At 41.0% G+C, this 24,907-nt stretch overlaps 1 protein-coding gene across 1 annotated transcript; it reads left to right on the top strand.

Moving 5' to 3' along the window:
* The first annotated feature begins 9,389 nt into the window (after window positions 1–9,389).
* SGPP1 (sphingosine-1-phosphate phosphatase 1) lies at window positions 9,390–24,297 on the top strand. The gene is made up of 3 exons (XM_075713080.1): window positions 9,390–10,007; window positions 21,743–21,832; window positions 23,746–24,297. Exons 1-3 carry the CDS (start codon window positions 9,390–9,392, stop codon window positions 24,295–24,297), a joined length of 1,260 nt encoding a protein of 419 aa, XP_075569195.1.
* Window positions 24,298–24,907: the final 610 nt, after the last annotated feature.

The following is a 24,907-nucleotide window of genomic DNA, read 5'->3' as shown; positions in this document are numbered from 1 at the left end:
TGGAAGATGCAATACCCTGGATTATGCCATAGCCTGGTATCTCCAGCAGTCTTCTGAGTCATGAGTGGGTTGCATCCCATCAGGCCAAGGTGAAACTGAATTGAGATTTCCCACTCCCTAGTTCACTACGTTTATTAAGCTATTATGGGAAGCATAAGCTCTGGTACTTCTCTTCCCTCATCGTTTTCACAGAAGCCTGTGGTTTCCCTGTGAACAGCGCTGGACTCACCACCACGAGGCTCCGAGTGTGCATAGCAGAGTGGGCTTCTCTGGGGATTCAGGTAGAACATACACAGGTCTTTGCTGTGTTCCTGAACCATGGCAGGATTCTGCCGAGACCCTGGCCCTACCTGTCACCACCGCCTGTGCAGTCACGGGCACTGCAGTTTAGTGACCCAGGGAACTGCCAGGACAAATGAGTAGGCGATAGGAATTTTTACATACCTCTAGGGTCAGACAGCTGCCACAGCAGGAGATTTATAGGTAATTTTCTTGAACTTGGCCAAATGAATCCACCTGAATTCCATTTCCGGTGCCCAAAGTAAATGTAGAACCCACCCATCGTGACAATGCACTTATTAAAGGACTTGGATGTCTGAGGGCAAGTCATATAACCCTATGCATTTTAACTCACCCACCCCTAAAAATTTAATTACTTACCTCGCAATGATATTTTAAGGGTTAATTTACATTTGAGGAAATATCAGAGACACCCACATAATTCTGAGCACTTTCTGCGTAATTAAGAAAAGCAGCAATGTTCATGCTACCTGAGAGCGAGAGCCTGCAGAACTACCACTTACATTCAAACTACTTGTCATACAGGTTCTGAATTGCCCTGGGATGCATGGGTTGCATTACCTGGAAAAGGGCGCAGCAGTAAGTCAAGCAAGTTGTTTTGAGTATCATCATGTGTGTTGAGACACCTGGCCTTTCCCTGAGACCCTCCCCAGGACTGGGAGCACGTAACATCCCGAAGATGGAAGACTGAGGGAGGTGGCTCACTGGCATTTTCAGCAGATTGAAAGGAGAAGGCTGTTGGTGATGTTGTGGATGTTCTTAATTCACCTGCAACAAACAGGACCATAGTGAGAGTGAATTAATATTGACTATCACATTTTAAAAAGGGCTTAGAAAGGTCCTTCCCAGGCAAGAACTCTGACCGCTACACATTCACATCAGAAGTGAGCATGCTATCCTGTAAAAAAATGAGATCTACCCAATTATTTATAAAAATACTCATAACTGACTACCATCAGCAGATCCTGTATCGCACGTAATTCAAGGCATCTCACTTTTAGTCCTGCCTGAGGTATAGGATGGAGTTTCAGAGCCATCCTCGCATTTGGTTTGTTATCAGCTAACTCAAAACAGCGCTCTCATCAGCCTGTAGACTTCCTGGTCTGTCTGTCAAGGTATCTGCCCTTTCCATTGAATTGCAGAGCGAGCATAAGGGCTTAATTTTGGCCTCTAGATAGTAGTCTGAAGGCTAGGAGTTAAAATGAAAATACTACAAAGCTTGACATGCTCACACACATATTTTTTATTGGCTGCAGATCAGATCTTTGTTCTAATATGGATGACCTCATTTGTAATAACAGCTATGGTTACAAACAGTGCTCCTGAAACCCATGAGAATTCATGATTAGTACAAATTATGAACATATTCCCCCAACTTGTGGCTTCTTTTCCAGCTCTGAATGGAAAATGAACAAATGCTCTCAGAAAGAACCCTAGGGAAGCTTTCACTCCTCCTACTCTAATGATAAGCAACTTGACACACTCTTGCCAGCTCCATTTCATAAGCTTGGCAATTTGGGATTTTCCAAGACAAAAGTGCAGAACTGAATAAAACATGCACCTGTGCGTGCTAAGGCAAATTCCCATTTGCTGTATATCTTATCCCTCACCTTCCGATACTCTTATCACATCAAATCTCTCTTCTGTAGTGATTTATTTGGCATGTACATGCCTTACCTTGTTTCCCGCACGTGAATTTTTGAGCCTGATGGTAGGATTTGAACATGCTACCTTTCTCCTCCCTTTCATGTCCCAGGATGCCATGTGGTAAGCTCTCTGCTCCTGCTGTTCAGGCTGACTCCCATGATGTCCTTTGCATTAGTGTAGTGCAGGTGCATTCCTTTAATGAGAATGGGTCTAGCCTCTTGAAAAGGTGCTTTTTTTCTTCTTTTGTGTGAAGCTGTAACTCCTAGGATGTGATCACCTTGCCTCTGACGGGAGTCCTGGGCGTCCTCCAACTCTGCAATGCCCTATGGAGAGGCTTGTTTCCATCCCTGGACTGGTGATACATTCTTTGAACTGGCCCATCAGCGAGTGGGTTCTGCCGCTGGGAAACCGGGAGCTGGGATTCCTGCTGCTCTCGGCATGCTCCAACAAGAAGCTTCCTGCTGCCAGGAGTTCTCAGCAGTTGTCTGCCCCTGCAGCACAGCTGGCTCGCAGAGACCAGTGTAACTCCCACTCTTGCACACAAAATTTGATTCAATATGCAATAATTGCTGTTGACGCAAGTCAGCATGAAAGAACTTATTCCTTTCTTAAGGGACAAGTATCTTTAAGGGATCTGCAGAAATTACAGTGATAGAACGGCTGCAAGTATCGTATAACCACAAAAGTTCAGGTGATGTGTGGAAGAAGGAACCCTCTAATTCTGGGCTCTAGGTTGATGAAGAGCTATGTACAAATTTTGGGTTTTTTTTATTCTATCCCTCCTCTGCTGTCTTGCTAGAAATAAAATATAGCTATAAAATAATGCAGTGATGGTACCCAAACAGGTGCATGCACCAGGTTAGTAACTTGCCCCTTCCATAGGCCAGCAGTGTGGATAATAAAGGAGAGCATGGGAATGAAGGCAGTGTCAGCTCTTCTGAGTAAAAACAGGCAATTCTACAAATTAATCCCTGGTAGCCAGAGTGAAGAAACACCTTCCAGAAATGAGAGTTTCACACCCACAACTAGGTATTATTAACCCAAGCTTTTGAAAAAGCAGGAATCTAAACCTCCTCCTCTTTTTTGATTTTTTGTTTCTGAAAAAAAGAGCAAACAAACCCCACCCATTCACAAAGCAACCAACCTCTCCTCCGCCTTCCCAAATTTAATTGTTTTCAATTCAAAATCCTGGGACAAAGATGCAAAAAGACCTTTGTCTTTGCCTTTGTTGTTGCTTTAGGATTTGCTCGTCTCTTTGAGACACCACAGGAAAAAAAAAATCTCCTTTTTCTCACCATACAGACAGCAGATTACAAGACTAAAATTACAGGAACCTCAGCAAATGGAAGAAATGGAAGTATAATGAAACTGTTACCAAATCTGTATGTCTTTCCCAGTTGAAAAATGAAGGAGGTGGCTTCATTCCACTCCTTCATAGAGTTGTTCTGAGGAGTTGCCAATTAATGACTGCAAGACATATGCTATAATTGAAGACATAAAATAATTTAAGATAGTGTCAAAAATGGAATGATCTAATTTTTAACATGATAGAAACACTCCTTAAATAATGTCACCTTTTCTGAATTATGTTTGAAATGGCATGCGACATCGTTAAACACAGGGATATAAGTTCACAAAAGAATGAAAAGACTGTAACAACTGCATTCCTAGAATGACTTTACAGAGGAGACCCTATCACTGCAGTCTCTTTTATTACTTATTTTCAACATTTTATTCATGTTTGTCCTAACAAATCACAACATTGTACACTTTGCATCTGCATACAATTCCCTAGTCACTAAAATTCTGCGCCTTTCCAAGATTATGTGCCAATATAGACATGTGGAGCAAACAAAGAAAAACCAGCCCAAGCAGCTGGGCAGATTCAGTAATAATGGCACACTCAGCCCTCACCTAAATGAGGCAGTGGTATAATAAGAAGTACATCTTGTGACATGAGAACATGTGCTGCTGTGCCACCCTGTGCTAAAATAGGGACACACCAGAGCCACCTGATTCCATTCCCTGGAAAATCCAGGCCTGTAACTCTGAAGCAAAACACCCACCATTTAAACAAAGCCTGTACTTTCTGCTGTTGTTGCTGATGGTGCTATTGCTAAGTTAATGTTATTTGGGCCTTCACATTTCAGTTTATCTGGTCTGTCAATGGATCAGATTTCTGAGGGGCCCCGTGACCTTCCCCTGTCATACCCAAATGCTACAGCAATTTAATAGTGTGTGAACAAGGATACTTGCCTAAAGAATTAACAAATTTACAAAAGCAAATACTACAGGGAAAGTGTTCTAAAACCAAACAAAACAAGAAGGCAGTCTTACATATGGAACTTTGAGCATTATCCTGCAGAAATAAATGTATAACCAGGCTAAATTGAAATCAGGAGATTGCAGCAAGTCATTGAACTAATTTTTTATTGCAGTTGGTAAAATTTTTAGTATAGCAATCAGAATACCAACAAGAAAGAGACAAGAACCAAGCCTTATTCTTTCCAAACTACTTAATTTTTTTTTACCCATGGAGAAAAACATAGTTATTAGACCTTATCTGAGAGAACCACTACACTGGTTCATTAAATAAATTTTTACTAAAGATAGCTAAATTCTTAAGTTCTATTGAAAAAGCTATCACTGGAGTTCATAAGCTTGTACAGAGATAAGCTGTGTTTTAGTACCTTGAATTGCTTACTAAGAAAGTACTGTGCAGAACTCAGCAATGACCAAGTACAGCGTAACTAAGCTGAAAACCCTTCAGTATGTTCTTTCCCCCACTGCTGTAACGGAACGTTAGCACTTGCCCAGTGCTCCTTCACTGAGCTATTGCAAAAGCTCATACTCAAGAACAAACTAAAGCACTCTCTGGGGTTTTTTGCTTATGGTAATATGTATTAATCAGAAATAAAATACATTTCCTTATTCTCCCATGTATTTTTCAAGACTAAATCTTATGATAAATATACTCTCGCCTTCTCAAATCTGGGTACTCAACTCACCAATTTCTTTAAAAAACAGTAATAAACCTGGTACAATTAGCATATTTTATTCATTTACATTCAAAATTACCTAAAACGAAGCCTTCCTCTGACTCTAGGCACTCTATCATCATTAATAATATAACAAAACCCTAGCAACATTAGAATAATTATTTCAACAGGAAACTAGCCATTCAGACCTCTACAGATGCTCCTTTCCATCCTTCATCATGCTGGGAATTAATTTTAATTCTCTTTCACAAAACGCTATCAAACAGATGTCTTTTGCACAAAAAGATGACCAGATTCAAGCTATTTCAGATGATGACAGAAAACAAGTCCCACAATCCTGGAGAATGTCCTGCCACCTGCTCCTTCAGTTATGTTAGGAGAGAAAAACAACTGGCTGCTGCTGACTCAGATAAACTGGTCTCCAATTGTTTAAAGCTTTACAAGGCAGAACCAGTACCTTAAATGCACTCAGGAACCAGTGGCTATCCAAATGGATGCCAAGCAAGATGGTCTGCTTCAAAAAGGAACTCCTGGTTCTGCTCCGGTCTCTTGGGCAGGGTGGTCACAGCAGCAGCTGCAAGCATGATGTGTTCTGCACCTCATATGCCATCCATTCCCACAGCCGTGTTATCAAATACTTACAGCCTGTGGGAACGTGGCTGCCAGTACGCTGGTTTGCCAGGCATCCTTGAAAATGCACGCGTTACAGGTGTCACGCTCAGACGGCACTTGTGTGGTAAAGCCCTAACGTATTCAGAACAGCTCTGGGGCCATCTATTGCAGATAGTACAAAGAAACACATTTTCTGGAAAAGTTCAGTTATAGGGTGCACTCCACACTCCTCTTGGAGTGCCCACTGCAATCATTACTTACTTTAAATGCGCAAAGGTAATTTAAAAGCTACTTCAGTATTAATGTAATGGAATTTTCACACTAACAGTTCAAAGTCAAAGTAAACAAGTTTCAACCACACACCCCAACACTTTCTGCTTTTTCAAGTTACCAAGTGCATACCATAAAGACAAGTCTCACTTTATCCTTTGTAATCACTGGGATTTTTTTTTTTCCCCTGTACAGTTATTCAGATCTCATTCCAGAATTCATCATCAAGTTAATTAACAGATTTCAGTTTGTTCTGTGTTTAAGGGGAGATTGTTTGTGGCTTGACTCTGGGAAAATGCACAAAATAAGGCAGCAGCTCGTTTTTCAGCTCCTGTCTTTGCATTTTCTGCTCAAGAGCCAAGGAAGCATGTAAATTAGGAAGCACATGTACCTTGCAGGATTAGCATCATCCACCTCTCAGAAGGCAGAGAAATGACAGCACACCTTCCATTCTCGAGACAGAAAAATTGATCATGTACCATTTCAGGGGTGGTTTTTTCATGTTTCTCTGCCATGCTGCTGATCTGAAATCTTGTTTATATTTCATTCATCCCTCTGTCAGTAATAGCAGCTCTTCCATCGGTAATATAATTGTTTATATTATGATAATGCCTCAAGTGAGGTTAAGACTGTAGGATGCAAACATATGCAACACACAAATATATATAATGAACAATATAGGAAATCTATCAGGATTCATTTGGTGCATTGTCACCTGAGCACTATGGATAATAATCCTCCAAGAAATATTTCACAATGTGAACATGAATTATGTAAAATTGCCTCAAGGCCAAGAGAATCAGAATGCACCAAATGAATTTTCTTGTGAAATTGAAATGAAAATGCAGAGAAATTTTTCCAAGTAAAATTGGAAGTGTAAATCCAGGAGTGTAAATTTAGGAAACAAAAGGCCAAAACGTTTAAATATTGTCTTGGTAAGTATATTCTGTAGCCAAAAGCTTAATTCAGATCAGCTGTTTTATGGTGTATCAGTATTTCAAGGCAAAAAAAAAATTGATTCTAATGCTCATGGTTATTAACGAAATATCTGCTTCTGGCATTTAAAATGTAAACCCTGATGGTCCCACTACATTAACCTGACGCTATGTGTATCACGGACTATCAGATTTCAACCTGTATTCACCCAATGAAATAAAGCATAACTTCTGCTCGGCTAAAAAATAATTTTTGGAAATACATCTAATCTTCAATAGAATACATAAAACAGTGGAAGATCCTCAGCTTCTTTTGGGAATGTGTTCTGGTGGTTAACCATGCAAAAATGTGTGTCTTATTTCCTATTTGAATTTGTCTGGCTTTTGCCTCCGGCCATTACTTCTTATTATGCCTTTCTTCAATAGATTAAAAAGCCCTTTAATATCCTGTATTTTCCCCCAGGAATGTTCCTATACACTACAATCAAGTCACCTCCCAGTCCTCTTTTAGAGAGCTTTTAACAGCCTGAGCTCTTAAAACCTCCCAGTGAAATGCATTTTCTCCAACCACCAGAACATTTTGCTTCACTCTTTTGCTCTCCTGTATTTTCCAATATGCTTCGTAAAATCTGAAAACCGGAACTGTATGCCCTATCCTGTGGATGGCATTGTTGAGGCCAAACAATAAGAGGTAAAATAAACATTTTTTTATTCCTTTGTTTATGCATTGATTAATCTTTTTTTTTGCCATAGCAGCATGCAGGAAAGCCCTCATCTCATTACCTACTTATTCTGACCCTTAAATCCTTCACGAAGTCATTACCTTCCCAGGCTATAGTCTTCTATTCTCCAGTTACAGCCTCCACGCTTGGTTCTTAAGATAGACAACTTTATAGTTGGCTGGATTAAAATTCACTAAGTTTGAACGGGCTGCTTCTACCAACTGATCAGTGCCCCGCCCTCATCACTACTTAGACACCATTAATGCTGGAGCTGAATTTTTGCAGCAGCAGGTTTAGATCTGCTTCCAGATCATTACTAAAAATGTGGTACAACATAGAACCTACTACTGGAACCTCTTTAGACACCACTGCTTTCAACTAAGTTCTCCTAGAGACCTCCTCCTCTTGAGATCTGGCAGCAAATTCCATTTGCTTGATATATTGACACTACATGCACCCAATGTTAATGAGAATACCATGCAGCACTAAGTCTGAGTCAAGCACCTCCTCAAAACAGTATTAATAGCTATTTTTACTAAAACACTCTGTAGACTTGTATTATATTGCTTCATTTCAACTTTTTAATATTTGAATTCCGCATCAGATTTTCTACTTTGGTTAGGATAGCTATTAAGCTAACCAGTCATTCGAGTCATTTTGCTCACCCTTTTCAAAAATGGCACAACGCAGCACATTTATCGCTTGTTTAACCTCCTAATTTTAAGGCAAGATACAAATACACTGCAGTATTAGCAAGCCATAGATCAGCATCAGTTGGATAGGCAGAAGCATGAGAGAGCACCGGTGACCAAAGCTTGCATTTCTCACGGCATTTCCAGGATGGAAACCCCAGCAACTGGGGACTTTCAAAATACCCGATTGCAAATTTTCTGATCCTGCTGAACTTTAAGCCATGCACACCCACCCAGGAGGAGGTGTGGAACCTCCTTCCCACTATGGAGAGATGGGGTAAGGCACCACCCCCTTGCTCACGCCCAGCAGAAACCGCCCTGGGCGGCCGTCTGCTCCACATCCCTGCGGGTAACTCACTGCCCCATCGCTCCACTCACAGTCTCTGCCTGAAATCAGCTTTCCCTCTCATGTTTACACCACCAGATTTAGGCTCCTGGGGTCGATCCGGGCAGCGGGCACCGCAGGAGGCCGAGGAGGGCAGGGGCAGCCGGGCGCAGGCCTCGGGGGTGCTGGTGCCAGACCCGCTGGCTGAGGCGAGGGCGGCAGCGGCTCGCTCTAAGCCAGAAGAAGGGGCAACCAGCTCGCCGGGAGCCGGTCGTGCCGGCGGCCGGGCTGCAGTCGGCGAGAGGGAACCGCCGGTACCGCCGGGCGGGCCGAGGGCCGCCGTCCCCCCCCGGCCGCCGCCATGCCCCCCTCAGCCGCCGCCGCCGCCGCACCTCACGCTCGAGGCCGAGGCACGCCGCGCGCTGCCTCGCGCAATGCCCCGATTGGCTCCTCCCGCCAGTGGGGGCGGGATCGGCAGAGAGCCGCGGCCCAATCCGCGCCGCGATGAGCTTCCCCTTGGGGGTCCCTGCCCGTGCGAGCCGGGGTTGTGCGCAGGCGCAGCGGCGGTGGCGGAGGGAGCGGGCGAGCGAGCGCCGGGCGGAGCGGGCGCGGGGGCTGGAGCGGCGCGGCGGGCCCGGCCCAGCCCAGCCCAGGGCGGCGGCGGCGGCCCGAGCCGGGAGCAGCCGGGCGGTGTCGGTCGCTCCGCGACGCCTCTCCCTCGAGCGGGTTTCTCCTCAGGGAACGGTTCCTCTCCCCGCGGCGCGCACGGGAGCCCCCGTCCCTTCCAGCGCCCCTCAGGCGAAGCCCCCTCGGCTCCCCGCCCGCCGGCCCGGGCAGCGCCTGGCCGCCCTCCGCCCGCCCGCTGCGGGCCGCCTCGTCCTCCCGCCATGGCTCTCTGCCGGCGCCTGGCCCGGCTGGCCGCCCACCTGCAGGACCCGCGGAAAGTGGCCGCCTTCCAGCGGCTCTGCGGGGTGGAGGGGCCTGCGGGCTGGGCCGACGCGGAGCAGCGAGCCGAGGGCCGGGGGCCGGTGGCTAACGGCGGCCCGCCGGCCGCGGAGCGGGCGGGAGAGCAGGGGCATCCCGCCGGGAACGGGACCGTGCCGGGCGGGACGGTCCCCCCGCAGCGGTGGAGAAGGAGGCCGCGCCGCAACTCCCTGACGGAGGAGGACGGCAGCCAGGAGTTCTCCACCCGCAGCCGCTTCCTCTACTATCTCTTCAGCCTGGGCACGGAGCTGGGCAACGAGCTCTTCTACATCCTCTTCTTTCCCTTCTGCATCTGGAACTTGGACGCCTGGCTGGGCCGGAGGCTTATCATCATCTGGGTGTGGGTGATGTACCTGGGGCAGTGCACCAAGGATGTCATCCGCTGGCCGCGGCCTGCCTCCCCGCCCGTCGTGAAGCTGGAAGTCTTCTACAACTCGGAGTACAGCATGCCCTCCACCCACGCCATGTCGGGCACCGCCATCCCCTTGGCGCTCCTGCTGCTCAGCTACGGCCGCTGGCAGGTAATGCTCGCCTCCTCGTCCTTCTCCCGGTCTTCTCCAGCCCCGGGGTGTAAGGCCGTGACAGACGTGATTTCCTATGCGGGGAGAGAGGGGCTCAGTTTGGGTAAAACGTGAAATTTGTGCCTTTTTTCCTTCCCCCCCGCCCCCCCCCAAAAATTTTTCTATGATCCAAGCAAGTGCTCAGGTAGCAAGAACTGCTCTAATAATTCTGTCTCCTGAATGGAAGTTCTGCTGATTTATGAATGGTCAGCTCAATGCACATTAAAAGGCTGCTTTAACAATCTGTATTTTGTTCTTGTGAGGTGGGGTTTTTTTCAACTTATTCCTTGTAGGGTGAGTGCTTTGCACAAAGTTTGGATAGGCATCTGATATTTTTACGGACGTTTGCTTTTACTGACAGAATTTGGTGGAGAGCCAGGAGCTAAAGGGCTTTTTGCTGATCCTTCTTTGCTTTGAGTCACTGTGTAGCTTGAGTCAGTTTGGAGCTTTAGCCTTTTTTTTAACACTGTCTTTTCGTTTCATTACCCATAAACTGGAAATCATTATTTCTGTTTTGAGGAGTACATATCCTTTCAGCTGACTTTACAACTATTAATGTGCTAATAATTAGCAGCAGCAGATAATCTCTGATATTTTCAGCACCTTAATTCAGCAAAATGTTAAGATTTGCCTATTGCACTTTAGGTCAATAGATTAAGTTAAAATAACACCGTTCATCATCTGGCTTACACAAGCTCTGTGGCTTGTGCTTTGGTGCTTGCTGTTAGCAGTATGGCAACAGTAAGAACTCCAAAGCAAGCACAACACGTATTTAGCTCTCTAAATCACTGCACCAGTTTCAGTGGTAAATGACAGAGAAGGTTTTCCCAGGCAACAAATGTGCAGTGTAGGGTTTTGAGGGCTCTGTATGTAATGTTCAAGGAGTTATGCAAGAATTCTACTCTTAAGTTGTTAATGCTTACAAATTCTTATTATAATACCTGCCTGTTTGAAGTCCAGATATATGACATATTGGTAGAGAGAACTCTCTTTTTAAGCTTTATGCAGGGGCTGAACCAGTTAACAGTCACCAGTTGTCAGCTGTCACAGTGTGACACTTTGTGGCTTTTTCTCAGCATACAGTGTGGGTGCCTGAAAGGAAAGAAACAGTTGAAGGTTAGAGATTGTATTTGACCTCTCTCTAACCAAAGTTTATGTATCTGCTTCTGCAAGGTGATACAGCGTACCCAAGAGAAAGCTATTTGGGATTCATATTCTTTGCTAGGAAAATGAGAAGCATCACTTTGCTAGAGTTGTGCAGACATCAGATAATGTCATGTTTTGTGGTGTTTGAAATAAGTGTTTGGAGTTCTGTCACTAATATGCTTGATCTTTTTTTTTTTTTTTTTTTAAAAGACTGCCTGCAATTTGAATATTTTATTGAAGAACGAACTGGATTTCTATTTCTTTGCATGTGGGAAACCTCATTTAGTAGTATCAGTCGATTAGCTTTGCACAGACTGATGTCATGTGTACAAAAGAGAACCCAGCTTGATTGCTTTTATAGAACCAGCAAACTGACAATGTGTGAAATGGTGTTTTTGCCAGTGAACCAAGTTTGATCTTTGGTTTGCCAACCCTGCAACTGCAGTCTGGGAAATACTGTGCTAATTGACTAAACATATTTATAATGAATGCATATTAAGAAATCATAAACATTTGGCCTTGTTATTATTCATTTAGAAACATGCTTAAGAAATGAGGAAGCAAAGTGTTTGAGTCTTCATTTTAATTCCTTTTTCCTGTGAAATGGGTGTGAATAACAGACCTTTCTGAAACCAACTTCTACCATTTCACAATGTTAATTTAAAAAATAGCCCTTCTGATTTTTAGTTTTTCCAAATATTAATCAAAATTTAACCTATGGCATGTTGAATATCTTTTGATTCACCTCTAAGAGTTAACTTTTCATCTAATTCTTCTGCTGTTCTCTGTATTTTACTTGCCTTGAAAGAGAGTAGAAACTATGACAACTTTTTGTCATGCTTTTCTGGAAATAGATGGGGTTAAAAAAGACTGACCTCAGAACTTCTTGGAAAGTTATTAATTATAAAGGAGCTTGTAATAACTCTGCTTTTTATTAAATTATTCATATTTATCAGTAGATACAGATAGATAGATTTGAACTTGTTGGCAAATGTTGGGGTACAGTCTTTCTGTATATTCAATGTAAGCAAGCATTACACAGGCCCTGATCATGATGAGTCCACATCTTAGGATTGTTTGTTCAGAAAAATCATAGTGCAGCAAGACTGAGTGTGAATTTAAGCAGATACAGCTGTTACTCTCTCTGCAGGGACTTTTATTCTGGAATACAGGTAGCTTTAATTGAGTTTGTCACTTTGAAGTTTATACTAAACCAAAGAAAGCCACTCTTGCTCTAAAAAAGGTTACTCCAGTGAGAAGGGAATCACTTTCCTGTATAGCTTACTTGGAGTTTGCTTTCATTGGGCTATGACTTCCTAGTATTGTGGAATAGTTATTTTCTGTCAAAGAAAGACAATCTGTGAGTCTTTCCCTCGAACAACATAGAGAACAGAGCAAATCTGCTCTTATTTTTCTAGGTATGGCCCAAATTGTACGTTTAAAACCAAAGTTTTTTTAATTCTGGTAGGTTTTCTTTTAACCTGTTGAACTGAGTTTGTGCTTTCCTAGTTTTCAATGCCTATGAGTAATCCCATTACAATTATTTTCCTTTCATGTAGTATTCAAAAAGATTTTTGACTGTGCACAGTAAAAAAAAAATTTGCTTATAAATGCAATTGTTCAAGTAAAATATTTTCAGAGATGACGTATTTTAAAGATGGTTGTGACAAATTTTCACAATTAGAGACTTTGGACATAGGGAATATTCAATGCAACCAACTTTCAGACAGAAACAAATTGTATGTTAAGATAATTTTCATAATAGCTAACTGTTCTGTCCATTGTGGAATATAATCTTTCGATTTCTCCTTGTATTATGAGAGCTTGCCTGAAACTTTTGATTCCACTTGCGTAATCTTTAACAATATTAAATAAATATATCTATAGAAATCTCAGCAGGGAGACCCACTTGTTTTAAAGACACTTCAGTAACCTTGAAACTCAAAGCTCATGCCAAAGACTCATGAGAATTGAGGAGTGTTATAGATGTTATTTTTCTTTTTGTCTTTGAAGCTCTGATACCCTGAAAGAGGAGGACAAACACCTAAAAGACAGTGAGGTTATAGGTCTTGATATGATGTAGGAAAAACCGTACCTTTATCACATTGGGGAAAACCTGCTTTCTTTGAAATACTGACAGTTTGAGCTGGGCTGGCTTATACAGTGTCTGAACAGGGAGGAAGAGAGAGTGTGAACTGCTAATTATCTACAAAATCTCCAAAAGCCTCAGGCTGAGACTACTGGAAAAGGTCTTTTTTTGTATTTTATTTGGTTACTTTGAACTGCTGATTTCACATAGATAACAACACATTTTATTAGAAATGGTGCCTGAGTTAGGATAGTACCTGAATGTGTCATAACCCTGCTGGGTTTTTTTTGGGGGGGTGGGGGGAGATCAGTCGGGGAGGCAGAAAATACACTTTTCTCCCAGAGTTTCTCCAGGATGCAGCTTGGCTCTGGCAGTAGCTGCCTGGATTAGGAAGTGATGGGTTCGTGCTCCTTCCCGAGCTCTGCATTAATGAGCTGAGTCAGGAACTGCTGACTCTCACTGTAGGCCATTGAACGAACTTCATTAAGTTGATATTCAGCAGGAGCCCAGAGCCTTGATTGATGAGTAGCTGGCCCCTGTAACTACATTAACCAATGTTGTTTGAATAGGCTTATTTTCTGAAGCAGTTTAGATCACTAAATATGACGGGATTGTCCTTTCTATGTACTTGTCTACCAATGTTTTATATGCAAATCCTATCATCAGTGACTGTCTTTCCACACCACTGATGATAATGGCGACCTTAATAAGCACTACTGCTAAACCCACAGTAGAGTGCATTTATTCTGTAATGGTTTATTTGATTGACACACCTAAAAGTATTTTTCAATTTTCATTTTCTTACTGCTCCCCTGACTCTCCATGGTACCAATTGTGTAAGAATGTTGTATGATACCGTGTCAAACACCCTTCCAGAAATCTTCCGTCTGCACTGTTACTTTTATCAACCAAAGCTGATGAATCTAATCCAGTGTGATGGGTTTGACAGGCTGTGTATTGGGATTTCAGAGAGATCTGCATTGTCCTGTGACTCTGATTGACCACTACTAAATATTACCTCTAGAATTGTCTGCCTGCTCTTTCATTTCAGAAGGCTAATTTCTCTCAGATCCCCACTGGGAATGGGGAATAGTTGGTTATTGGGGTTGGATGAATAGTCTATAATCATGACAGCTATAGTGAGAAGTTTACAGAAAGTGGGGAAATCCTAGTTTTAAGTGTCTGTCCTTGTTGAAAGCCTTGCATTATCAGTTAAGATTGATGTAACGATAAAAGTGGAAGCTACACATAGGAGGCCGTCTGCTATATACGAAGTCTGTGTATAAGACCAAGTACAGACTCCCTTCAGAAAGAGATGTCTCATATCTGAGAGGAGCCCAAATGGAGTTTAGCTGAAATACTAAAATGTGAAGAAACTTAGGCAAAGACATATCTGCTTGTCTAACTGGTTTTCTTGCATGTGTTTCTTAAAATAAACAATCAAACAAAAACTCTTCTGACATGAGAAGCATAGCTGAAGGGGTGATCTGAAAACCTAGATTTGCCCACATGATGAAGAGCTCTTGAGAAAGAGAGATGGGAATTTGGAGGGTCAGCAACAGTGGCCTTGTCTTGTGTATTTGAGTTGTAAGGTCATCTTTTGTGGGCTGTATTAATGCCTGTAGTTTATTTGTAAAGGAAACTGGAAAAAGTTGTGTGGCCCGATTGATTCAGGTGATCTTAAAAGTTTGAAAAGAGCATAGCCAGTTCTTACAAATTCCATTGGGAAACCTCTGCTAGAGGTATGCAGCAGTCTGTCCTATTAAACTGTGTTGATTGGCATTAAATATATTATTCAGTTTTGTGTAAGTAAATCTTTAATTAATGTAAAGGATCTTGGAAAGAATATGTAAAAACAAATGCTGAAAGGTTAGATGCAGAGTTTTTGATGAAGAAAGGATTCAAAGGAAATACTTCTCAAGCAATTTTTTTTTCTTAGTGGACTGTACACATGTAAAGCATTCCTCATACTTTCAAATAGGGTGTGTTGATTAAACCTGAGAAAACTTCAGTTTGCAGAAAAAGTATTTTTTAGGTGTTGGGGGCATAAGCAGAGCAAGCTGTAGGTGATTCTTGCTGGGTGTGTTCAGGGAGGGATATTTTTTTTTTGTAATGACTGCAAGGAAAAAAAGTAACAGGCTCTAATTCCTATTGTAATTCTTTAATTTCTTTTCAGATGATGTGTCGCAGAAAATCAAACCTTTTAATTCTCTGCAGGGCTGGCACTGAAATCTTTATCTTGGCATTTAAAGAAGGGGTTCTTATAATGACATGTAGCCCTCAAATTCTTATGCTTTTTGATGTTAAGGTTGGTCAGTGCAAGAAGGAAGGAAATAATTGATAAATGTAGCTTAAGTAGTGTTATTTACCACTTGGCCTCTCTTGAAAAGACAGGTTTTTGTTTGTTTTTCCTAAAATGACTCATAAGTAGTCTTTCCTTTTTAACCATTGTCTTCTCCCTTTTATTCTGCTCCCTCCAGAAAATCATTTATATGTTGTGCTTTTTGTACTTGTCTGGCCAGCCAGTGTTTCAGTCATTCCTGTAAACATTGATTATAGCTTTTCATATGACTATTGACAATAGTCATATCGACATAGCCCAAGTATCTCATTAAAAGCATGATGCTGCAAGTGCTGCTTGGATTCTTTCAGTGAACTCTGGCCCAAAGTAATTGTCTCAAACTCAAGCTGAACTTCTGAGTTACTCACTGATCTTTTTTAATTGTATAATACTGTAGAACACTAGAAAATATTAGAAAATCAGTTTGGATCCCTTTGTGGCTGCTGGAAATTTCTCCAGTGTAGAATGTGCTTTAAAAAAGTAAAAAAAAAAGAGCATCTAGAGTGTGTTTTAAGAATGTTTCATTATGAAAGAATGAATTTTTTGACCTAGGTCAAAGCATTTAGGACATATTGTTTCCTTATGAGCATTTTTAAACAATGGTTATGTTATTAAGACTCTTGGCAAAAAGTCAGATTAAGGGGAGGGAGGAGGATAGGCACTTGAGGGAAACATTTTCTGTGTGATCCAGCCAGAAGCTTGCAAGCCCATTTTGGAGGATGTAATCAAATAAAATGGGAATTTCCCATTAAAAACAGGGCATAAAATTCTCAAAGACTTACTGGGAGTAGTTTCACTGCTGTTTTTCAAATACGACCAATTTAATTCAGTTTAATTGATTAAAACAAGATTCTGGATATGGGAACAAAATTGAGGCCTGAGAGAAGATGAGTAGTCTACTCAATCAGCTTTATTCCTAGCTTTTTGTTTAACGTAATTTGTGAATTTAAGAAATCAGTAAACCTTTTTTATCCTCTTTTTTTTTTCTTTTTTTTAAAATAACATGCTTGGTGATCTGTTCCTTAGTCATATACATCGACTGGGACACTTAATGGATATGACACCTTCAAAGAAACGTATTCATTTAAACATTTAAAAGCCAAAATGTCAACAAAGGTATCTTTTTAATCTGTATGTTGCATTTGTCTCTATCTCTAATCTCTGCTTTGCTGTCAATTCCATCTCCTCCACATAATCTTCTGAGACTGTTTTTGTACTATATGCTTATGCATATTATTGAAGTTTTATTCTGGCCTTCGGAAAAATATTTGTGCAAGCTGGATATCAGTGATTTGATCTAATATGGAAAGTGGAGTACTTTTCTCAAGGAGAAAAATGCCAGGTTAATGTTGGTTTTGAGTCAACATGTGATCTTGAAGTTAAGATTGAGTACTATGAGAGTGTCTATTTTTGTATGAGGTTACGATTTTCAAATCACAAATATTTTTTTTTTAATTTAGAAAAAATAAAGCAGTATACAGTTCAATAAATACTCCCTATACTCAAAAGTTGTTGAGGTGGTATGGTAGCTATGGAGGCATAATGAGTTTTTGAGGATATACACAGGATGGTCTTAATTGAGGACATGGGGGCAGGTTTTGAGATGTTTGTCTCTAAAGTGGGCTGTTCCTGAATACCTGACTCTAAGTGACTTAGCGTATGGTCAAGAATGAAGATATGCCAATTCTGTTATCAGAAAGTACAAGCTGAGAGAATGAAACCTGGTTTTTATCTACATCTCTGCCAGTTGCGTTCTCTGATGATGTTTCAGACCCTCATCTGAAAGGAGGTATGATGCCAGTCTGCCTTCTGATGATGAGTAAGAAAGCAATGAATTGGGGAAGAGGGTAGAAGTGAACTTGTGATCTTTTGTCCTTTGTGCCTCTGTAGGTGTGATTTGGCATACGAGGAACTGTGGGACTAAAATTGCTAGAATTCAGCAGTCTTGCTTTAATATCCTTCATTTAAGTAGAGACTGTCGGTGTGTCTATATACAACTATATAGAGAAGATCTAAAAGTTTATAACTCAAAGGTAGTTGAGAACTGCTAGTTCCAAAAGAAGAGACCCGTCCAAAAAATGAGTGCTTATGGCTTGCTTCCGTGAATGCTTGAGATCAGTTTATATTAAAGTTTTCACATTAATCTTTCCTGAAGTGTGTGTATTTTAAGTAGAAAACATAGTAAAAGCTGTTTGGGCTTTTTTTCTCTGAAGATTCATTTGCGATTGGGAAAGAAGCTTTGTGAAATGCACTATTGTAAAGTGGTAACAAATGTTAATACTCTTTAAGGCGCTACACTAATAGAAGATGTTTTGGTATTTGGGGGGGGGATTTCATATGCCTAGGCAGTGGGAAGTTACGGATACTTAGAACCATGGTATAACCAATTTATATATGCAAAATACATATAGGCAGTCATTTTCTAGATGAAACAACATTTAGAAAATGCTTGCTAGTACCTCAGTATTGCATTATTTTCAGACAATTTCCAAGTAAATTTATGGCATCAGCTTTTTTATAAGGATCAAGGTGATGTGTTCCCTGTTGGTGTTATGACTTGGCATGCTGCTGAGCAGTCTTCTTGCAGAGCTACAAGGTGTGTGGGAGTGTTAATATTCTCCTTTAGTCACTGCGTACACTTGTCCCTACGTGTGAGGACAAAATATGTGGTTGCCTTACCACCTCAAGGCAGATATTAAGCAGGTGCTACCAGTTTGGTGTTCTAGGAATTCTTGAACCCAGTGGCTGCTTTTAAAAGGCATGAGTGAAAACAGGCCAAGGAGGAGGCAGGGTATTGTGCGTTATTTGTGTTGAAGTAGGAGGGTTGTTCTGCTTGATTTCTGCTGGTGTCTAAGGAGGTCAGTGAGCTGTGGAGCCCTAAAGCATACATACAGCTTTATGATGCTCTGCAGGTGGGTTCTGGGGTTGTGGGAAGAAAATCAGACCAGTTGTGTGGGCAATGTGGGAAGGTATGGATATAACAGTGGAAGAAACCAGGACAGATGAAGGTTAAAACCTTCTTTAGGTCAAATTTTATTCCTGTACCTTAGACACAAAGATGTCTTTATGTTGTACTGTGGAATATTATTCCAGAGGAAATTAGAATAATTGTTTCAACCTTCTGCTTTTTTTTTATAGTGGACTGGATACAGTACAGGTATATATACTATATCCTGTAGTGAATAAGCTCCGTTTGGTGGAAAGAAGCTGGGGTTAGGACTTCTGTGATTATTGTTATCATGCATTAAAAATACCATAAGTCAGCAAGTGCCTAATATTGCACACATTTGTGGACAGGTCATGCTAAACCTATTTCAGTAAGAATAACTTGTCCGGGTTTAAGTTAAAAATTCTTCATTACTTAATATATGAATCAGGGTTAAATGTAAAATTGGCTTTTAACACACAATAGGGCAATGTTTGAGCTCTTGATACAGATGCTTTGCTACAGAAGAACTAAGCTAGCCAGTGTTTTCAGATGTTTTAATGGGTATTAATATTAGTAGTAGTAGTAGTATTCTCAGTACTATTAAAAACAGAATTAGTGAGATATGACAGAGCCAAATATTGCCTCCAAAATCTTCAAAGTTGGAGTTTGACAGTTTCTTTCTTCCCCAAACACCCCTCCCTTAAGAGTTCCTAACTAAGAACAAGCATTTCTTTTCATTTCCAGAATGTAACCTACTCTCCCTGCTATTTACAATGACCTGCCCAGGACTCTTAAAACAAGACTCCTCACCCATACCTTTTCTGTCATACTCCTTGTTCTTAGGGTCTTGCTGTTCAGCTGCTCTAACCTCTTCTCCCCGACACTCCCAACTTCTTACTCACAATATCATTAGCTGCTATAGCCTACTGACCCTGGCACTTCATTCGTCTTCCCGCTAAAGCTCCAGGTTGTGTTTCTGTCAGGTATTTCAGAAATGCAGGAAAAGTCTATATTTATGAAAGAAAAGCCTTACCCCAACTGGACCCTGAAAGCACTACAGATGTGTGCCAGGAAACAAGAATGGACATGTGGAATCAAGTGATGGGCCAAACTGTTTGAAACTTTCGACACATGCATGAACACATGCAAGCTCATTCTACCACCAAGTAATTGTGATGCTATTAAATTTTCTGGTTGAGAGGTTCACATTGCTTCTGGAGGTAGTAAATCTTCCTTTGCTAGTCTCTGACAAACAAGTCTGTCTTCCCAGGTTTTCATCTTGCAGGGCATGTAAGGAGGTGCTGGAAGCTCCTCTTTACTTCAGAGGATATAGGGTATGCCTCTCCCTGTGTATTTCTGCTTTGGTAGACCTTGGGGGAAGAGTGAAGCAGCACCAGGCTGGGAGACTGTGTGGCTTGAGTGTCTTCCTGGTGCAGGCAGCATTACTTCTACCCTGAGATCAATGGAAATGATGGTAGAGGCGTGATGGGGCTGCACTCGGAATGTATTCTGGTGGTGCAGCCCGGATGACTTTTGTGGCTGCTATAACGATGTCAGCATCTGATAACTGTGCAGTCATGTCTTGAGAATGACCTAGTTACTGATGTACTGCCCATTATTAGCACAATTCTGAAAGGCAGGAAACTGAATTTGTTCCTTCATGATTTCAGTTAGAAATGAATCATTAAGTACATAATTTTGTTTCTACGACATTCATCTACAGCTTGTACCTAAACAAAGACAAATGTTGCTACAGGAGTTAGAGTTTAAACTAGATGTAACGCAACTGTGAGCTGGGCATTTAGAATTGATTTTAATGTGAAATCTGTTTCTTATATGAAATGTAAGCTTCCCGACTTTCTGCTAGTTTGAGAAAATTTTTTTTAGGTTTGTCATGTTAACATGGTCCTGGAGCTGAGAATTCGAAGAATGCTGCAATAATGCAGAAGACTGATAATCTTTTTCTTAAACCTTTCATTGGAAGACTGATTTAGAAGCTTGTCAATCTGTTAAGTGGCCTTCACGGAGGACATACAACTTTCTCCAATAAGATTAAAGATACTTTCTCTAATTTGTTGGATATTCTACCCTTCAGGTTACCCATAAAAAGAGCAAGGGAAAGGGCAAGAAATCTGCCTGCAGTTCTTAGTTTTTATTCTGAGATTCGAGTACATCTAGACTGCCTGTTTGTATTGAAAATGTTTATCATTGCTTTCATGTAGGAAGTGAAGCAATTTTGGAAACATGCCATTTTGTCTTGTGACTGCTTCTTTTATAGAACTAACAATTATTTTTCATACTGAAAAAAGGAAGCTGTATCCTTTCTTGTACAACAACATTTTGCAATATGGTAGTGGGGAAAGTATTTCTTAAGGTGCTGTAAGATACGAATGAGCATGCTTTTATCCAAAACCTAAAAAAGTTAGAATACTAAGTTTCTACACATGTTGATATGAAACAGAGTATTTTGTTCGTGGTAAACCTTCCTTATTAATAAAAAATATTCTACCAGAAGATGGAAATAATTGGAAATAATTATTTGATGTTTTTTGTTTACTACATTCCACGTTTATCAGGAAATTCATATAGGTTTGTAGAGAACAAAAAAGATTACTGTTCCAGGAGTTTGATACTAATGCTCAGAGATTGAGTCAAGGACTGTAGAAACTCTAAAACAATGTAGGGAATTTAATTTATTTGTAAATTATTATGAGTTCTTCCTTTTCAGGAGAAAGGTGAAGCTACTAGATTCTGCCTGGATAATTGTTAACAATAATAGTGTATTATGTAGCTGCTCCACCCAGTGTAAAATTGTTCCACAGTTTATAATACAAGGCTTGTCTCTCCCCACATTGCCAGTTTAGGATATCATAACATGGGAAGACTAACTGCTACAAAGACCTATTAACTTCTTACTGCTTTGTCTGAAAAGATATGACCAATGCCCTGAAATGCATAGATCCTGAATGCAAAGGAAGAGGACAAGGAAAAAGTTTGAAAAGTTTGACTTAATAATGTTTTGACTTTATGAAAAGTGGACTTAAGTGAGGTGGTCTAATAGGCTTGGGTAGGCTAGGGCAAGGAAAAGGGTAAGAACAAGCTGCATTAACTGGAATTAATTATAGAATTCTTAGAGTTGTGGGGTTTTTTTTCCAAATTCTAATACAATCTCTCCATTTTTCCCCTACCAGTATCCCCTTATGTTTGGACTGATCCTTGCATTCTGCTGGTGTTCTTTGGTTTGCTGTAGCCGAATTTATATGGGAATGCATTCAATTTTGGTAAGAAAACAATCCTACTAAACTTCTATTTTAATGCTTAAGTTTTTACAGTGCAGTAATTGTATATAGATCTCTTTAAGAACGTCCTACCATATAGGAACAGAATACTTACATTTCTTTAGCAGAGAAATTGATACAACAGCTAAAAGTGGACGTCAAACTTCTGTTAATTTATATTCTTTCATAAACTCAGTCCACAGTTGAGACTTAGCTGATATTTAATAGCAGTTTTAGTGGAGAAATTGATGATTGCACTAAAACATAGACTAACTTTTCTGCTATAGAGTAGAAATAATTTTGCAGGATGAGCGTGTGACTGTTAATGTCCACTTGGGTTCCATGTCAGCTATTCAAAGCATGCGTGTTTCAGAGTGCCATGCTAAATGCTAGGGTTTCGCGTACCAAAGTTTCTAAAGAACCAAATAACAAAGTTGTAATCTTTGAAAAACAGACTTACTAAAAAGGATTCAAAAAAACCCAAACTGAAACCCAAATGCATGCAATGTAAAAATGGGAAAACAAGAACACTACAAAATAGTAATCAGAATGTAAGACCACTAAAGAGGATGGCTAAAGAGGTTTTTGATGATCACGTGTTAGAAGGAGAAAAGCTAACAGAAAAGCTACCAGTCAGCCTGGTAGTGAGCAGTAAAGCTGGTAGATAAACACAGTGTGAAAGAAGCATGTGAAAGTAAGGCAGCTCAGAAAAGCTGACTGATGTATCTGCATTAGTGATCAGGAGGCTTCCCAGGTCAGAACCACTTGTATGGAGGGCGGTGGGATGAACTGATGTTTCAGCTGACTGTCAGCTGACAGGTAATGTCTTAGAACAAAGTCATGCAACAAATAGTGATGCATCATGTACGCTAGGTTATTCAGCAGTTTCATATCTGAACTTTCTATAGTGTTTGAATACAATTAACCATGTGTTACCTGTAATATAAATCAACCATGGTGCCTAAGGTGCAGGCAGGTAGGGTGGCAAAAATGGCAGAAGGTTGTTGTGGTGGTTCTGAAATAAGCAAGTCGGACTTTCATATCAGGCAATTGTATTAAAGCTTTTATCAAGCATTCAATTAGTGGAAGTGAATAAAAGTGATTCACTGAAGATGGAGCAATACAAATAACTGCTGATGAAAGTCCCACCTCCTGGCTCATATGGAAAAGTTGATAAGCACGTGAATGAAAGTGATCTGATTTCTAGTGCTTGGATTTCTAAAAAGCTTTCAACAACTAAAGGTGCCTAAAGTTGCAGATAATTCTATGCAACTGAGTGAATAGTTGATGGTAACTGAAATTTGATGACAAATATAAAAATAGAGTAACCTTTTAAGAAAAGACATTTTTAAAACACTAATAAAACTGGAAGTAAAGTACGAAGCCACAGCCTCTTGTTTAGTAGTTGCAAGAACAGAGAACCATTTCCAGTATTGTTAATTTTGAAGCTTGAGTGGAAAGTCTGAGCTGCTCTAATGCCTGCAGTGGCCCTCGCCTGCCTTTACCAGCTGTTGCTGCCAGCGTCCCTCTGCGTGGGCACCCAGGCACTTGGATCCAGTGTTGAGCTGTTCTAGCAAACTAAGTTGGCAGAACGTATTTAGCTGGGCTAGCTTTGTGCTGACTGTAGGCTGGAATGCCCCAGTCCTGGACAAGGACCACTAGAGCCAGCAGATAGGTAGATCTACAACTTCATTTGATCATGGATCATTTGATCATAGCTTCATTCATGATGTGATCATGATGCAGATGTCCTATCAATAGGCGATCAAATGCAATTCCTTACCTCATCTTTAACACAAAAAAGATCTTTTTTTAGTAAATGAGAAAAGATGGGAATCCACAAGTCGCTTTTACCAGCAGAGCAACTAGGCTTGTCTCCACGCTAACGTAACCATATCTTTCTCTCTTTTCAACAGGATGTTATTGCTGGATTTTTCTATGCTATTCTCATCTTGGTTGTCTTCCATCCAGTTGTGGACCTGATTGATAACTTCAACTTAACTTACAAATATGCGCCCTTAATTATCATCAGTCTCCATTTAGCCCTGGGCATCTTTTCTTTTACTCTAGACACCTGGAGCACATCGCGAGGGGACACAGCTCAGATACTGGGCTGTGGTGCTGGAGTAGCCTGCGGCTCTCACGTTAACTACATAATGGGTCTCAAGCTAGATCCTCCTCCCGACACGTTACCTTTATCTCTTTCCTCTCTCACTGTGACTGTGTTTGGAAAAGCCATATTGCGGTTGTTGATTGGAGTAATAGTTCTGTTGCTAACAAAAGTAGCAATGAAAAAAGCCACTATTCCACTGGCATGTAAAATATTTCGCATACCACATGACGATGTACGGAAAGCAAGACAACGCATGGAAGTTGAGCTTCCCTATCGCTATATTACGTACGGAATGGTTGGGTTCTCCCTCATGTTTATTGTTCCTTGCCTCTTCCATTTTATTGGTCTTTCTTGATGCAGTTTTATCACTTTAAATGGGGAGAACAGAGCTAGTTGCTTTTTGAAGAGGTGCACTAGTTTGCTAAGGGAAGGCCAGTGAGCTTGGCTTTAGCAGGGTCTTCACTTTAACAGCAATACATAGCAGGCAAAGCATTTAAAGAACTTTGCACATCTTTGGGTATGGTATGGGGCCAGAAGTCAAGTATCAGTCCATGAGAAGTGCTGAACTCTATAAATGCTATGTCTGGACTTGTTGCTGTAACAAAGTCTGTGTGTGTGTGTGATGCAATGAATGTATCTGGAATGCCTGTCATGCTGTACCTGTATACATTGACATTTTAACAGGTATGTCTGGCAGCTAATCAGAAAGCTCCATTCATGATCTGTTTGCCATTTCATAGTAATTTATTCAAGCTGTTGGACCATAGACTGCTAAATTTGTTTTCCTCTATTCGTTCCTGAAGTCCTGCTTCAAGATGTTGCAGCTAATAGGCATTTGCAATGGACCAAACTTGTAATGAGGTTGAATTTTTTCTAAAAAAAACCAAATAGAAGCCTTTTTCTTTAGCCCCCTCTACAGAGTCAAATGTCTGGATTGGCATTGGTAGCTATCACTAGAGTATATA

The sequence above is a fragment of the Pelecanus crispus genome, chromosome 6 (assembly GCF_030463565.1).
Source record: "Pelecanus crispus isolate bPelCri1 chromosome 6, bPelCri1.pri, whole genome shotgun sequence".
In the NCBI taxonomy this organism is placed as follows: domain Eukaryota; kingdom Metazoa; phylum Chordata; class Aves; order Pelecaniformes; family Pelecanidae; genus Pelecanus; species Pelecanus crispus.
This window is presented reverse-complemented; position numbering and strand designations above follow the sequence as displayed.